The following is an 18,414-nucleotide window of genomic DNA, read 5'->3' as shown; positions in this document are numbered from 1 at the left end:
TGAAACCTAAACCTGACACACAGAAGAAAAATTAAAGGGATACTATTGAAAAGTGTTATGTTAGTTGCAGCTCCCTAACTCTGGTACAGTAGCATTATGACCCTTAATCACCCCTGGATTGTTACCATCCTTAGGGACACCTCCTTCTCTATCCCACAGTGTGAAAACTAACAGTCCTAACAGTCTTTCTGTTTACAAAAATTGGGTGAGGGATCACGATTTTGTAGTGGCCATGAAGCTGAACTGTCTGTAGCAAAGGAAAATGAAAATGTGATGCAGAGGACCAAATACACACTGACTACAATTTGCAATCTTGATAAAGAGACAATGGTCATGGTGTGTGAGTGTGTGTGGGTCCAATCTCAGAAGACTCTATGTTCAAAACCTTGATGGCCATGCCTGGAGAGAGTGCTGATAAATGATTGCTTTCCTGTAATTTACCTTCAGAAGGATGGATGGAGTTGGCCTGTTTGGTTTGAGGGTGGGGAGACAAGGACAGAGAAGACCGTAGGTAAGGAGGGGGGGTTTAGCGAGTTTCCTGCTTTAGGTCTGACTTAGGAGTAGGGTTACCTCAGAGGTGAGGTGCATATTTGTGTGTGCGCCTTACTGTTTATTTACAGAGCTTTAGCTCTTGCTCTGTTCATAGACCCAATCTACCCCAGTAGTCTCCCCCTTCCAAACCCAATCTAGCCTCTGTGAGTGGAAACACACCGAAGTAATGCCCACTGCATGTGATTGTACTTTCCAAGAGAAATCATATCAATTTGATATAATTTCCGCAACACAGGGAAATATCCACCATTAGGGAGACAGATAGTGAAGAAAACACACAGCTCATTAACTAATAATTTATTTTTTTATCATTTAGATTGAAAAGTCAGTGGTTCATTGCCTCACAGAAAAATGTACAAAGACTTTGATATAACGGAAGTGAAAAACAAGACTAAACTGAAGGAAGAATTGCTAAACAAAGGTGGGTGGAAAATTTCTGTGTGAGTGAACCATCATTCCCATGACACAAATGTAACAGAAAATGATACGTTGTTGTGTCACTTCCCTCTAAGGGAAAAGCAAAGAGGCCGATCAGCTTGTGTCACATTTCAATTGTGCTCAAAGTAATTTATAATTTGGATGTCTGTTGTCTGGAAACAACATAAAACCAAAAAGAATACATTCTGTGTAAAATCTGAACCACATCTTCTGGTTGTGATCGCAAAAGCATATGTTTCTGGTTTCTACATCCATATAACATCATCTGGTTTGTACATCCATACATGTGAGTCATCCCAGGCAATTGATGCTTTGCAAAAGACAACATAAATGGCAGACACAGTATGAGACATATTTACAACATTAAAAATGTGTCAAGGCTTATTAAAAGAGGCCAAGGTGTGAATGAAAGTGGCACAGAAGAAAACTGTAATGAGACCAGGAAAATGTTCATAATAATTCTTCATGGTAGGCTTTAGCTATATCCGTCAAAAATGATGCCCTTCATACGAGACGCTCAGTCACTCAAACACACACACACACACACACACACACACAGACAAACACACACACCTGTGAATCCTGTAAATGCTGCAAAGCTGCAAAGAGGGGGCAACAAAGCAAAGCAGTTGTGTTCTCCACTGCCAAGCCTTTGGGCTTGTTAACGTAAAACAACAGGATGGCTCTCACTATGAGGCTCAGTAAATAGCTTCCAACCCCAAAATAACATCTGGCTCACTCGAATTATTAAACTATTTATGTTTATTCTAACATTTAGGGTGGGAACGTATTAAAAGAAAAATGAAGAGCCAGTAGAAGGACTTTGTGGAATTTAATCTGAAAGAAAGTCCAGATTTACAGACAATGTAATTCCCTTGTGAGTAAGCTCGAACATCATGAGATTGAGCACGAGAGACGCTATAAGGGCACATCATTTAACCCTCCGTCCTAAAGTACTATACCACTGGGGCTACTGTAACGCCACCGGTTTGACAGCCAACGCGGAAATAATTAACAGTTTGGTTCTGCATTTCTGTAAAAATCCATGGGGAGGAAATGTGCCCCACGTATACTGCCTTAAATATTTTAATTCTTGTCCTCCTTTGCTTTGTTGTCACACACCTGAAATTGTAGCAGGTAAGAATACATTTTGATACGGGTTGTTTTTGTATTGGATAATTAAAATGTCGTTAGGAGACATGTAAGCATGAAGATCCATGATGATTTGGACAACATCTGAGCCTGTTCAGAGTCAATAACAGCATAAACTGTCATAATGTCCACATTCTTAAGCTTGGTGGCATTATTTCACAAACACTTACAATCAGACCACACACATGTATGAGTGTGTTCTTCACAGTTTGACATACATTCTCATAGGACGTGATAATAAGAACTACAGTGCAGTAGAGGAGACCACTGTGCTGTCAATTATCTAAGACACAACATGCAAAAGGGAGTTCGGGGAGGGTGGTGGCTGACACAGAGAAGACAGCAGAGGAGAGACACTTTTGGAAGAATGACAAACCAAACATACTGCCGCAGCCAAAGGAGCGTAACCACTAGCTAGCATGACATGCCTGTCGGCACACTGCAATGCCTCGAGACTTTGTGCTGATCTTTACTCTATTTAAATAAATTGTAATGTGCTTTACAAAATGAAATAACAGCAAAAGGCAGATAAAAAGCTCGAGAGCAACTAGACATCTCTCTCTGTGGTTTCTGTTGGTCCTGACTCTCATAGTCTCTTAATTGAATTTAAAAAACTGACTACGCTTATTTGGCAAAGGATGACAGCGGCTGCGTTATTGTGGATTAAGTGAGGGACCATGACTTGGGAAGTTTTCCTTTGGATCTCAATGCTCATATTGGTTTAGTTCCTCCTTTGCTCACTGTAAGGTTTTGATGGACCAGCAAAAACCACAAACATGCAAACATAACAAAGTACATGAGGAATGAAATATGATCCTCCCATGTCATAATACAATCAGTGAGCACTAAAAAGTTTCCAGCCTCATTCATTTTGTCAAAATATACTAGAGGAAAACACGACTATGTTGTTTACCCAACTTTGTTTTCTTTTTACTGCATAAAAAGGAACTCTTATTTCAATCTCTTATTTTAGCAAACAAAAGCCTGCCGGTCACTAGATACATCAGAATAATGTTAAAGACAAAGAAATGACAGTGGCCACACAGCAACATCTGAAAGGCCACTACCCAGTGGAAGATATTATAAACAAAGAAACATGTCTCCTTGGAAATATTGGTATTGTTTTAAAATTCCAGCCATTTGTCCACACCGCTTAGTCTTTCTTCCAGAAAGAAAAAAAAATGTGACAAGCAAAGAGTCATGATGTTGATGCATGACTTTATAAACCACTCATGAGAGGAACTAGTGGTGAAGAGGCACAGTCCCAGGGGCCTGGAGTTTGACTCACACATACCAACAGGATTTGTTCTGCTTAAAGTGAAACAAAAGAATATATCTCTAAAGAGGACATGGCTGGGATATGGATGGATGAGACATCAAGAAGCAGCCACACCAAAAGTATAAATTCTGTTGTGAGCAGTGGCATCAAATACTTGCTGATATATGAGGGCCTACATTAGCAGTTTGTTCTGTGAGGGCTGTTTAGCAGCAGCAGCAGTGGTGTTGAGACTGAGGTTTGCTGTGAAAAATGTCCCTGCAAAGGGAGCCCTTGGTTCCTCATGGGACAAGAGTTTAGTTCAGGTATAGTCCAAAGAAGTTACTGCAAAAAGCTGGCGTGAGCCCCATTTTATGAACATTTTAACGGTAAATGTTGAAAGTGGTCCAGCTTGTGCGGATAAAATTTGAGTTTGTTTCCACATTGAAACGTGAAACAGCCAAGCCGAGGGTTTGCAGTTCACATGGTTGCTGATATCAGTCCGTTGCTGAAAGGGCAAACACTTTTGAAAAAAATCCTCAGAGAAGCATGTGAAGTGTGAGCACTAGTAATCTAATATGTGAGTACTGACACAAAATGACACAAGACAGTCAGTCTTGACAGGAATGGGTCTCTGAGAATCAGGGGGTCATAGTTGGGGGACGAGTGGACATTTTCGCTGTCGTTGTCATTGTTGTTGAAGGAAGGAATGGCATCTGCTTTTGTCTACACTTCATACCCTTTTTAATGGTCCCTTTTTAAGGCAAACCAATTGGACAAAAAAGACAAGTGACATAACAAAAAACTCAATAAAAATAAAAAATAAAAAGTAATCATACAATATACACAAAATGTCCTTAAAACAGGTAGGGTACATGCAGTCTTTGTAATGTGCAGGATCCCTGTGATGGTGGAGAAGAAAGGTGGGAAGATAAGTCAAAGGTCAGAGTTCATGGGTGACGGAGGGAGAGGTAGGGACGGACGCTGCTTTCCCATCACGCTTTGCTGCACTTTCCCTTCTTTTCTTTGCGTTGGAACTTCCTCAGACGTCTCATCCAAATGTCCCTCCACTGGATCACCAGGCTGTTCTTATCAGCCACCAGGCCCACACGCTCTGCCCCTGGAATTGTAGCTCCACCCCCTGGCCCAACCCCCGGACCAGCGCCTGGGCCCATTCCACCGTCGCTGCCACCCATCACCAAGAACCGTTTGCTCATCTGGATCTTGGGACATTTGCAGGCCAGGTCCTTCATGTGTACCCACAGGTAGTTGTCGCCTCGCTTCAAAGGCTCGCCGCGGCTCTTGTACACAGACATCACGCTAACTGAGAATTTGGCCCAGTCCCCCACCGTCTCCATATCCAGCACGTTTACTTGGACCGCTGGGAACAAGTACACAAAAAATACACAAGTTAATGCTCCCAGTGTAGTACATTTACTAACTGTTCCTCAATATTTATTCTACTCTCTTACCATAATCTTTCTTGCAATATTTCTTCATGTTTATCTTCAGGTTCCCTTTCACTGGTTTACAATAGGACTCACAGTCTGCAAAAACACAAACATTCACTTTTGTAACTCAGAAATGTGACTCAAAAATGGGACACTTGAACATAGATTTTTAATTGTCTTAATAATGTTCCATTTCACATTTTACACTTCACATATGCACTGATGGGGCTGAAGGCTTAAAGGGAAACTGAGGCAGGCTGAATACTGCTGAGCTTGGTTTCAGTTTTTAGTGCTAAAACAAAACCTCTGACAAATCACACATCGAATGTCAACAACAGCTGGAGCTGGGAGGCAAGTGAAACATACCAGAGGAGTAAAAGTGTTCGACTTGACATGTTTTCTAGAGAATTGAGAAAAGACAGAGTGTGGTGGAAGCAGGTCATGGTTGGATGCATGTGAATAGGCCTTGGCTGCCAGCGTGACGACTGAGACCACACATTGGATAGATGACCTCTACTGACCATTCATACGTGGAGCCACCAGTGATGAGACTTTAAAGTCACGATTGTGACAGTTAAAATGGACGTCTTAGCTGAGTGACCAGTCTCTGATCTCTGCTTGACTGTCTCTAAGACTTGGTTTGATTTCATTACGTATGTTCAGAAAGGTTTGGGCTGAAAAGTGTGCAGGAGTAAAGCAACTACCTCCTCTCCATACTTTATCACCTGCAACTTGAGTAGAAAATTGCCAAAAAAAAGTTTTTCTTCCTATTTGATGTTAAAAATAAATAAATGTGTGCGAACACCTTCTATGGCCCAAGAAAGTAAATACTGATATAGAGCCCTTTGAAGGCTTGCACATGCATGTAATTATTTCTCATCAGTCATTTTCTTGTGATCTTTAAATATTTATTTTTTTCATCTCAACTTTAAAAGCTTTGCCTCTCTCTGATCACTAAATACATTTTCCATGAGCAAGGAGCAGACGGAATGTGGAAAAAAGATGACAGGCAAAATTAAATGAACTTTTAAAAACAGATGAAAGTGCTCATGTCAATCGATGACAAGAATCCTTGATAAAATTTGTTTTTAAATTGTGCTTATGGTAACTGTTACTGGGGTTGTGACAAGAAAGAAAGAGCCACTGTTGATCATTAGCAAGGCTCTACTGTACTTGAGTGGATGCCACAGGGCTTGATGAACCATAGAAATTGGGAACTTCTTATTTCAATTATGCAAGAGAAAGACATAAAGTTAGGCAAAAAGTATAAACTTTATGGGCTGAAATTGTAGGGAATGACATGAAGACGTGTTGTTTATACAAACTATGTTTCGAACATTGTTTTTCTTCTTTTTTTTTTAGTAATTTCTGTCAGGGGGATACAAAAGCTGAACCACGCTGCTTACTTGGTATGTCAGGGCATGAAACTGAAAAACCACATGCTGGTAGCTGGACTGGTATCTGTAGTCAGGCCTCTCATTGCTTTCAAAATTTCTTAAAATAAAATGTCCCAAATTTAAATATATAAACAGTCACAAGACAGGGAAATTAGACTTTCTTCGTTGAAAGACAGTAAGGGGAAGGAGATGGATGGAGCAATAGAAGGACTGCAGAAGGAAGAAGAAATTGGGGACTAAGGAACATATAAAATGTCAAGGAGGCTTGGTTGTAAATCAGAGCAGTGGAGATTTCCCTATAGCCAGAAAGAGGAGAGAAAAAGACAGAAAGAGGGAAAAAACTGATTGTACATTCCAATAATCCTGAGACGTGGTGTTGTTAAACAAAAAACTATGAATGCAGGCGTAGATATTGATGGGTAGAAAGAGGTGCACTTGGATCGAGGTATGTGTGTATTGTACATTATTCATAGATTTTAAATAAATGATGTTAAGTATCATGGTTTTCTAAAGGTCTGTTTTATCATATGTGAGTGTGTGTTTTCATGTGGAGATCATTATCATGTAAGTGTGCATGCAACTGTGACAAGTATGCATTTGCAAGAGATGTGCATAGATTTCATTAGATAACTGGCACTGTGTGTGTCTGTGCTTGTGTGTGCAGTATACAGTGGCTGGCCTAGAGGTATCAGTGTTGAAGCAGTGGATGGGGGATAGTTTGTGTTTTCCCATGAAGAGTCTCTTACTGCTGGTTGTTCACCTGGAAAAGCTCTCGGAGAATCGCTCATTGACCCAGAAGACTGGCCCACTGAAAACTGAACAATTGGCTCTGGGGTCTTGATGGCCTTATTCCCTTGAACCCCTTTCGCTGTGCCATGACAAGGACAAATTGCATCCACCGCCCCTTACACAAAAACGTTTCGGGGCCTTAAGTTTCTGATGGTGAAGCTCGTTCTATGGTAGCTTAGGAAGGAGAAAGATGGGAGAAACGCTGGTGTGTTTGGTAGAGCCTGAGGTGAATTGGCGATAAGTGACTCTTGTGTTCTTAGACCCCGTAACATTTTCCCAGGGAAGTAGTAAACACAAGGAAGGGCTGGACTGGGCTTTTTTTTTTTTTTTCCTGTTAGAAAATCTAAGAAGCCCAAGTAATAAGAGGAAAAAGAGGAAACAAAATGAGAGAAATTGCAACATGTATCCAAAATATGAAAAAAATTGTAATTAATGCTAATAGTTACTATATTATAGGAATAAAATATAAAAATCTTAGGAAATAAATCTTAGGAAATATGCTTCTTGTTTTTCTTGCCAAGAGTTGCATGAGAATTCTATTGTGTCCACTAGTAGTATTTTTGCTGTTGTAGGGTTGATGTGAAAAACCTTTTTATAACCTATTTCTGTTTCCAGGCTTTGTGCTAAACAGGACAAAATTAAACACAACAGAGGTATGAAGCTCATTTAATTGTTGCCAGAAAGCAAATAAATATTTCTTTAGGTCTTAAATGTGAATTGTTATTCATTGTATACCCTAAATACAGAGTATAGAGTATATACCATGAAATTTAATTGGAGGTCTTTGAGGTCAGCAATCCAAAATGTTAACCTTTAGTAACATCTGCAAACTGAACAGCATTTTTCATCATTTAAAAGTGTAATTTACAGTGAGCGGTGTAAAAAAATTTATTATTTATAGGGGAAAAAAACTTAAAATTATAATTACGTTGTAAAGTGGGGGTTCAACCAGCAGCCTGGGTGATGATATATGTTATAGATGTACTAATGAATCAACATTCCCAAATCAGCACCACCATTCAAATCATTCAGCCACAGAATGAAAAGTAGAGGCAGGGTAATTCACCAGAGCCTAAACTGGAAGGTTTGAGCGAGATGGAGCGAGCAAATTTTCCCTCAGTCACTTGCCAACGCTCTTTTCACGCCTCAAAACTCTCCCTTCCACTATATCTCCCAGCTAAACTGTAACAAATCACCTCTGCTGCCTATCTGCTGGCCTTGGCTGCAGCTATACTTTGAGCACAGCGAGGCACCACTAACTTGGGGCTAGCGGCTGGAGAAACGGTGCCAAGGACACAGATTTTTAAGACAATGGAAAAAATTCTGCCAGCCCCAGTGCACTCATTCTCCTCACAGGACTTCAAAAGTGGGGACCCACCCTCCATTAATATTTATTCCCCACCTTAAAACTTGAGTTCAGAAATATAAAAAAATATATGTTTTTGCTTCTGTCATAAAGCATTGGCGCTTATGGGTGAAGTGCAGAGAGCGTTTACAAACCTGCTGGTTCCTCCGTGCTGCTCACCACAGCTGTGGGGTTGACCACTGGGATTTCTGAAAAACACACAAGAAATACAACATTATTTAACTGGTTAAATGTAAATCCATAGCTTTGAAGTACTGTCTGATTTGGCATGGTACATGCTTTAAATGACTGTGTGGTCAAAGAAATGAAGTATGTCTGAATTCATTAGAAGTCAATCAAAGAGTGGGTATGAGCACTGTTTTTACTTGTGGTTGTCTTAGATTAGGTTTGGATTATGACATAGTACTGTAGGTCGATTATGCAGACAAAAACTCATGCAACACTGCGGACAGACATGCCAGATAAACACTGACAGAATGACGGAGACACTTCTTTCTGGTGAGAGGGAAGACAGGCTCGAATTATCCATGCATTCCACAGACTAATGTGGTGGTTTCACTGTCAGTTCTTAAGAATACATAGTAGATCCAGCAGAAGGGGAAGAAATAATGGAGGTCAGAGGGCCAGATTTGGGTTTTGAGTCAACCTTAGTAGATATACACCATATTTACCCCGGATTCCAGCGAGGATAAGTCAGTTTGGAACATTTGACACATGTGACACAGACGTTATTCTTTGTGTCACACTGATTAAAATGGAAAGGTGGCTGCACTAGATTAGTCTTGTCCTCCCCTAACAGATGCTTGTTTAACACTACTGTGTAATCTTTGAGCAAGCATGTATAGACAGATGGACAGATGGCAGGGGAGCAATTTAGTTTGGATCGTCTTGAGACAGATGCAGCCCACCCTTGCTCTGCCCGCTGGCTACACTAAAAAGTGCCTTGTGGAATTCCTCCAGGACTTCTCTTCTAATCGTATGCAACCTTCCAATACAAATGCTAATACTAACAACAGGACCTCTACTTTTACGGTAAACAGAGTTACTGGAACAGCAGCTTAGCATCCACCCAAAGGATCTGCTTTTGATTGGATTTGAAGGTTGAGGGTTTGAACCGAGTGAGTGGGAGTGAGCTGAAGAGAGGTGTGCACAGTGGACATTTTTGGCACTAACAAACAAGGGAACCAAGCTTAAAGGCAGGCACAGCTGCTAGAAGCCACTTTGAGTATGTGGGCCCTCATGGCAACATCTTGTGAAGACAGACAGATGATGAAAGGATCGCTAAGACGAGGGTTGCTGCCATCATAATGAATGGCAGCTTATGGGCTTGTCTTCTGTCTTGGGGCTCAACAGGAAAGTAAAATGCCCATATTAATGCTCACATTTATCATTAACGCTATTCTTAATGGATCTAATTGTGTGCGTGTACCTAAAAGCACATACATAATTCTTCTTATTGGGTGGCTCTGGAGCACTCAAATGAGTGGGGTCTGCCATCCGTGACCACAGTGGTTTTGTCCTTCTAGCCCATCCACCATCTGCTCCGGAGCTGCATGTGAGAGAAACAACATGGCACCATGTGGCACGGTGTGGCAGAGCTCAGTACGGCACTGGGTGGCACAGTTTGCTTTGGTGGATGTCTTGTGAGTGTGTGCAATGTGTGTCCAAACTGCCTGGCAGACAGTGCGGTGGAACGTTGCCCTCTATTACACATGCCTGCATGTGTCAGGCCACTGGCAAATTTCATAACTTACATGCATACACACAAGCTTGTCACAGGAAATTAAAAACCTATGTAGTTGACATGCAAACCACTCCAGCGAGTGTGCGCACACACACACACACACACACACACACACACACACATACACACACACACACGCACACACACTACTGTATATTTCTTTGACAGCAATTGGAAAAACAATAACCAAATATTTGGTTCTCACAAAACAAACTCTCCACTGACAAAATAAAACTATACATCAATAGTTGGTGTGAGTCACCTCTCCTCTTAAATCTTAAACTCTTTACTCTCTGTGATAAATATGTTTTTGCTCTGGGTTTTTTTGCTTGCACGTTTTGAGCTGTTCTCTATGAAAGTAATCATTGCATTTTCAGTGACCTGATCAGTGTACTGTATGTGTGCAGTGAAGATACTGGGTTGTGTGCGCCTGTCAAAAGGCCAGAGTGCTTTCACTCTTTCACTTATGCTCTGTAAACTCCATGGTTTGGGTATGTGCTGATTTTAATATAGCTTACTACACTACTGCAGAGCTGTAATATGCCTTTTGTGGTCTTATGGACTTTACAATGGAGTTTATTCAGTTTTATGCAGTGACTCACCAACAAGCTGATACAGTTACCAAGCATAAGTTATCAGTGTGATATGCTGTGACTGATACTCCTATGTGCATGTGTCTGCATGAGTTACTTACTTATGCAGGGGGCCACAGGGGAGCGGCTTTGCTGGTAGCCCTTGGCACAACGGTTGCAGGTGATGCCGGTAACACCATCCTTGCAGGGGCACTGTCCTGTGGTCTGGTTGCAGGTTTTCCCTGCAGCACCCACGGGGTGGCAGTCACAGGCTGGGGTGGGGGTCGAGGACAGGTGTGAAGGAGAAGGGAGGACAGTGATATAAAAAAGCAGGGCCGAGAGAAAATATGTTAGATGTTATCACAAGCCAAAACACACAAGGCAGCATCTTTTTTCTTTAACAGTTAAGAGCCTTGTTAGGATACTGGGTTACATCTTGTGACCTTCTGATTTTGCCTGCAGACAAGAGATACTGTACCTAGTACTGGATTTTTGGTTTAGGACTTTAAGGAGCCAGGGAGAGGCACCCATGCTTGTGATTTCCACATTGCTACAAGGAAACACACTGTATATGTGCATCTGCTTGTGCAAAAAGTATGAAGAATTGAAGAAGAATTGAAAAATGAAAGTAGAAAACAACCAGAGGCATAGACACAAATATTGTAACGGAGTAATGCATGTGGTGCATCACTGTCAGAAGACCCAGAAAAGCACACTGTGCCCTCCTCTCTCCTCTCTGCTTGTTTCCGCTCACCTAAACGCTGTGTACACTCTGGTGCCTGCCTGGTGACATGCTTTGCTGCTTCATCACTTCCCGAAAGTTCAGTTGATGCCCAGCGGATGCCAACAGCAACAAGCAATGCTCCGGTCACTTCACTCTGGCAAGACTTTTATGAGATTTGCCGAGCCGAGGCAATTTTTTTCAAGACACATTAAGCAACATGGGGCTTTGACAGGGGGGGGGAGGTTAAAGAGTTGTTAAATACAAGAGCTGGCATGTTGGTCCGAAGCCTTCTGAGATACGTAGCTTTACAACATGTTAGCGGCTAGGAGAGGGACAGAAAGCAATATATTGCAGAGTGAGAAATGAAGAATAGACTGAGACAAGAACAGGGAGGGCGTGAGAGACACAGCACTTCAGTATAGTCCAAACACAACGTCCTCTGTGCTCAGGAGCATAAACAACAGTAAGTCCAACTAAACAGTGACACTGCAACAAACATTTGTTCTTTAAGTAATAAACACGAACTTAAAACTTTACAGTAGTCTTGCCAGACAAACACATCAGGAGTGTCAGTGTTTGACTTTCACTTTAACACCCTGTGTCCAGAATAAAATTTTCTACAGAAAAGTATTGTTTCCCACCAGTCTACTTAACTACTGACAAGTTGCCAGATGCAGGACAAAACCCACCAAATTTAGATTGAACATTCTGCCTTTCCTCATGATGTTCAAACCTATTCTTTGGAAAACAAGTGCAGGCTAGAGAAAAATTGCTAAAGCAAAATTAGAGTGACTTGACTGTAACATGATAGCTGTAATTGTCCAAGCTTATCAAGAAAAGACAAGAAAGGCCAAAATTACACTTTGGGGAAAAACCCTGTAACCCAACAGTTTGTTACAGGGCCTGCCAGGAAAGGCAGCTGCTAACATGCCACAGTTTCTTCCCACCACTTGACGAAACTGTGAATGTGTTTATTTGCACCGGACATTTTTTAGCTGCTACAACAGAGGAGAGCCTAAGGACCAAACCACCTGTTGACTGGGTGAAGGGAAGGTTTCGATGGATGAAACTGACCCAAGAGTGATCATGTGTGCCTGGAGGTGGCGTGAAGAGCAATTAACAGCAGCTCAGATCTTTGCAAATACGTCTGACTTTTCCGGCTAGGCCAACCAGTCCACGGGTTTCAAAGTGGCCATGCTCTGTTTGAAGCTGCGCACAGAGATTATAAATCGGATGCCCCTGCACTTGACTCACGCAGTGCCCAACCAACAACTTTGATAACAATTAGTAAGAGCTTGTGAATGACCTAAAGAGAATACACATCTGCATATGGCAGGGTAAGATACAGGATCAAATTAGATTTCAGAGGTCAAGACTACAAAAATCTCAGAGTTGTCTGTCTGTCACTCTGTGCCAGGTACTTAATGTAGTACTTAATGTATATTTAACATCACACTGCCGTCCTCAGAGCTCCTGCCACTGTTCTCAAGAACGCTTTGGGAATTTCTGGCATTCTAAGAGTTTGTGTCCTTAGACAAGCTAATGAAACCCATCTGACTAGTGCACTAACACCCTGATATGATACCCTAATCAGCAGAAGGTGGCCGTGGATCTTATGTCATATCAGGACATTAAGAACTTTCATCCTGTTTTAAGATGAACTGTGAAGTAAACATGTTAGTTGTATCTACATCAAATAATCCTACACTAATCCTTTTACCCTCACTTGTGAGATGATGTTTCCAATGTAGAATGCAGGATAAAACCCGTTATTTGATCTCTCTGACAAAAGTCTGGTAGTTTTGTCATGCCTGTCGAGACATGTGCCACAGGAAGGTGAAGCTGTTGTTTCCCAGCTGATCCCTGAACAGCGCTGGCTACTAATGTGATCCAGTCAGATTGAACAAATGTGAATGACATTCTAACTTCCTTTCTAAACAATCGTGGACTGTTAGGAGTTTACAGTCCACATTGTTCAGCAATCAACTAGAAACAGCCAGATCGTAGCAAGTATGGGAGTGGGGTCTGGGGGGTGAGAGGTAGAGGTATGTGTCAATGTCCACCCCCAGTTCTTCTTCTCAAACTCTTTTTCTGAAGTTTTATGTGCAGGGGCTTGGGCCAGTTAAGAGGCCGTAAAAATGTCCTCAGATGTTGATGACTTTTCAAGCCTGTGCGACTGCAGACGTGACAGGCAGGCACAGGCTTTGGCATTTGTAGTCCTTTGACAGACGTCTGTTCAGTTTGGCTAATTTGTGTTCCTCTGTGCATGTCTTTGTGGACATGGTCTAGGCACTTGCAATGACTGCTCTTTGTCTGCACTTATTGGCAGTTGCCACATTTGGACAAGTTGGTGTTATTTGTACTCTTAGTACAACACATGTTTTAATAATCAATTAGGCTTTACTGGCCAGTTCAATGTAAAAATAAATAAACGTGTTAAAATGTGCAGATTTTACTGATCCGAGGTGAAAAAATAAAAGCATTTTATTTAATAACATTTTGTTGTAAAACTAATAAGCTAAAGTTGTCAACAGAGCAGCTCCACACAGCACAGCTCAGATTGGATTGTGTGGTTTTACTGTACACTAAAATTACCTTACTATATACGATTGGTTTACACTTTTTTGTCGCCCGTATTTCTGACAGCAAACATCATCATGTCCTGCTTCAAAAGTTATGATATTTGGACATTCCACCATTGTGGTTTATAATGGCCAACAGTGTTTCATGTGGACTATGGCCTCACTTTCAATTCCTTTTATCAATGTTCCTTGGTCAACAGATGCCAGCTGTGTGGCTTGGATTGATATAAAAACCTTCTATTTTGACTTCATAGACTTCGGAGACTGTAGCCAGGCTGCATAGTGATTGCCATGTTTCTTTAGTCCTCTTTAGTGTTATGGCTGCTGCCAGAGCTTTTGAACTGCAGGAGCCCTACAGATTTACTTTGAATTTGGACCTTAGTATTCAACATGGAAGGCAGAGTGAGTGTCTGTATGGTGTATGTGGGGGGTAAGCTGTGATGGTGCTGCATGTAGGTGGGGGTGAGATGGTTACACCTCCTCCTATACGTATTTGCAGATTGTGTATGGACAGCCATCAAGAGCAGGTTTGATTAAAAACAGACATTGGCCATTCATCCGCTCAGAGCTTGCATTGCACCCAGCCCTCCCCACTTGTGTCTCAGCTTTAGAAAACACCTGTATTTTATTGTCGTGACTCCATTTCAGACGTGACACATAAACCCTTCAGCCATACCGCACCTCCTGACCTCTATCTTGACTCTAGCACATGAAGTAGTGCAAAAATCAGGACTGAAAAATAAAATCTGGGATTACATGGTGATAAAAGGTCAGAAAAAAAGATGATGGCTATAAACATGTTATATGGAGATGAAAAAATAGAGCAAGGTGTAATGAAAGGGGAAAAGACAGCTCCTTGAAAGCTGTGGAATTGCTCTGATCAATCATGAAGCTAGACGCTCAGCAGAGGCTTTTCCGATGTTAACTTTCATTTCCGTCACATCTGGGGTCTGTGTGAGAGAGGGAGATAAACTGTTTACCACCTGATCACTCAGCTTTGATAAGAACAAATTGTAGTGTCAGGGGGTTTGAATGTGTGTGAGAGCACCACACTCCCAGGTATTGCAGAAAATGAAAGAAAGGGGACAATCTGCAAAGGGGGGGACTTCTTAGTCAGGACTGCTCTCAGATATCTTTCTGTCAGTGTTTAGGTGCAGCCACAGGTCAGATGACTTAAGTTTTAAGGTATGTAACCAAGTCACTATGGACTTTTTGCCATTGTATGATGAATAGTTCAACATCTCAGCGAAACTAACATGGGCAACTGCGGCCTGATATTTCAAAATCATTTCAAAACATTTCAATCCTCATGGTGTTGGGTTACAGCTCGGGTCGGCTGTAGAAGGAAAACTGAGAGGAAGCCAGTGGGAGGTTTTCGCTATGAAATTTCAACCAACAGATCTTCATGGCTGTGACCATTGGTGGCTTTTTTGCTTTTTTTTTATGTTCTGGACGTGGGTCTCCACTTTTATCAACATCAACACTGCTATTGAATTGAATATTTTTGTGTAAATAGGGACTGGTGTTATTTTTGCAGTGAGGCCAGGAAGTGGAGAGTAAAGCTTCTTGGATAATATCAGGCTGCAAAATATTCACTGCAATAGTGAAATAATAAAAGGGTAAAATGCATTTTTCCATGAGAAATGCCTTGGTCAAGTGATAATATTATGTGGTGTGTGGTAAGGAGAAATGTTTGCTGGGACTACCAGAAATGCTATGGGCATTTTCTCTCTGCTATGGTATGATGTGCTGACATTTTCTACTGAAAGTTACCATGGCTATGTGTGTTTCCAATCATAAGTTATTTTTCCTTTTACACTTTCTCAGAAATGACATGATTACACAAGTATTAATAGGGTTAGAACATCTCAATCAGCTTTTGTTTGGACATTTTATAAACATTTAGCTCAGCGTTTTGCCAAGTGAAAAGTCAAACTGAGCTTAAAGTAATAATCTGTGACATATTCATATAAATATATATTCATTTTGCTACTCTATTACTGATTGATATAACACAAAAGTAATTCTTGTTCAGGAAAATGTTCACATTAGTTGTTGTAAACTTTGTCTCCCAGAAAAATAATAGTATTTTATGTTTCTGAGTGCATGGTGCACTGTACAAACATCGCCATTACAGACAAAGTGCCACCTAAAGCTTATTAAAGCTTAGCAACTCAACATTCATGGAAGGTTCTGCTTCACTGAAAAAGCGATTTAAAAGATAGTATAAAACAAAAGAATGACAATGAGCACTGGGAAAAAAAGTGAATCATAATTCTGAAAAACGGATAAAAGTGACTTCATATTAAAAGTTACCTTTGCAGGCTCGCCGGTGAGTGATCGGCCTGGCCATGTCTCTGTAAAAGCCTTCCTTGCAGTAGTGGCAGTGGCGTCCTGCTGTGTTGTGGCGGCAGTTCATGCAGACCCCTCCACTCTTCCTCCCCGACAGCTTGTACAGCTCCATGTTGAAACGACAGCGCCGGGCATGGAGGTTACAGTTGCACGCTGCAAAGGGAAGGGGAAAGGTAACGCTGTCACTTGTGGGGGTTACATCAGCAAAGGTGAGTAGGAAAATATAAAAGTTTACAATATCTTCACAGTATTTATCTAAGATAGAACATATGCTTCCTACCACGTATGCTACAGGGGAGCAGGGAGAGCTTTTCCAGTATAGCTGTATAATAGTGAGTGGTTTATAATCCACACTGCAGCTCTGTGCTTGGCTGCTATTTCAGAACTCATCAATCAAACGTGCTCATTTGCTCATTTTCTCCATTTCATTATTAATGAATTCAGCTTTTCTCAGCCCATTAGTTATTAATCACTGAAAACAGAGACATTAATTTCTTGAATCACTGATGAGAAGAGATCTATCAAAAGCCCGACCAATTCAGACAACGGGTCGGTCTGGAGCTTGCCGTCTTCTAAATGAGGCAAGCCAGAATATGGGGGAGATGTGACATGAGCTTATATCTCTTCACAGTTTCTGTCAGTTCCACTTGAAAGTCAACTTGTTCCATGATGTCTCTTCAGCTCTTAAGCTTTGTCATTAATTCCTTTAAATAGGCCGGTATTCAGCTCTAACGTTATCTTTTCACTCTCTACACATGAGAATTTGTATTTGCAACGTTTAATGAGAAAACTGTCCTGCTTGTTTGTGGCAGAACAGAAATTAATTCCTCTTAATCTTAATAGGTCACAAAAATCACAATAGGTAGTTGACACATTCAGAAAGTATTTTAAAAATGTAAAATGGACAAAAGTGATTGAAGTATTTTAAATGCCAACTAAATTTGTACATTTTCTGTCCTTTTTTCTGTCATCCATCTGCTGAGCATATGTCACAGAGTAAAAATTAGCATCTTAATAGTCTACCTTTGTTTTCAGCTTTGCTTCATTGCTTTATTATAGAAAATACAATGAATTGCCTTGCTAAACGTTAGGGTTAGGGTAGAGTAGAAGACTGATATTTTTCTCATATGAGTGCACTAAATTACCACAAGCAGAGTGTTAATTTAGGACTACAAACCCCTCAGCAATACCTCTAAAGCTCACTAATTAACACGTGATGTCATGTTTGTTTAACTCATAAACAAAATTAATTGTAAAATATAAAAAATCATGCTGTGGTGCTGTGGTCGGTCTTTCTTTCCTGACTGGAGTCCCTTCCTAAAGTCATCAACTACAGATTACCAGAGAACCAGCAGACTCCAGGACCTTACTGTGCCCGGCCAAGAAACACTCTGGCAAATAACCACCCATAACACTGCAATGTGTTGTTTTACTTTAGTTTTTGTACGGATTATACAAATTCAATATAAAGTGTTCAGTTTTAGAGGTGCTGAAAGATGAATTCTGTTACCTTTGGACAAAGTCATACTAGTTGTGTCTCCCAGTCCCCCGGTCCCCTAGCTAATTGCCCACTGGCCGTATCTGCATATTTAGTATGCAGACATGAACTGGTATCAGTCACCTCATCAAAATCTTGAAAGACTTGAAAGAAAGAGAATGAGTTGAAAATGTCAAACTAATAGTTTTTAACAATACTACTTAGATCTTAGGGATAGTTTTACTGATTAAAAGAAAGGGAGGAGGAAGGGTTGGAGTCGAGTTGAGTGCTTCACACACAGTATTTTAACGTTATATACTTTTACTAATGATCAAATGAATTAATAGATGCTGAAAACCCCAGATGGTTTTGAGTAATGTTTTAAAGCTTATTTTCCCATTATCTGTGGCTGATACAGGTCTTGGGCAATTTTCTGACCTCTCACTTTCCTGTTGAGATCAAGGTCAGTTCTTCAGTTATGTGAAAGCAAATGATCTGTGTTAAATTAGGTTTTTGCAGTTGATCAAAAATGATGATTAATGGCACCCTGATGGCTCTTACAC

The 18,414-nt window shown here is 40.9% G+C and overlaps 1 protein-coding gene across 3 annotated transcripts in view; it reads right to left on the bottom strand.

The window, feature by feature from the left end:
- Positions 1-834: 834 nt before the first annotated feature.
- Positions 835-18,414, bottom strand: part of ntn2 (netrin 2) — a 40,711-nt gene continuing 23,131 nt past the window's right edge. For all 3 annotated transcript variants that reach the window (XM_067488324.1, XM_067488325.1, XM_067488323.1), the window contains exons 3-7: positions 16,339-16,527; positions 10,839-10,988; positions 8,535-8,588; positions 4,870-4,944; positions 835-4,778 (exon numbers count right to left, since the gene is read on the bottom strand). In XM_067488324.1, the coding sequence (XP_067344425.1) occupies positions 4,393-4,778; positions 4,870-4,944; positions 8,535-8,588; positions 10,839-10,988; positions 16,339-16,527 (854 nt within the window). In that variant the 3' untranslated portion in view covers positions 835-4,392. The remainder of the gene's footprint in view (positions 4,779-4,869; positions 4,945-8,534; positions 8,589-10,838; positions 10,989-16,338; positions 16,528-18,414) is intronic.

This window comes from Channa argus, chromosome 20, assembly GCF_033026475.1.
Source record: "Channa argus isolate prfri chromosome 20, Channa argus male v1.0, whole genome shotgun sequence".
NCBI lineage: Eukaryota > Metazoa > Chordata > Actinopteri > Anabantiformes > Channidae > Channa > Channa argus.
This window is presented reverse-complemented; position numbering and strand designations above follow the sequence as displayed.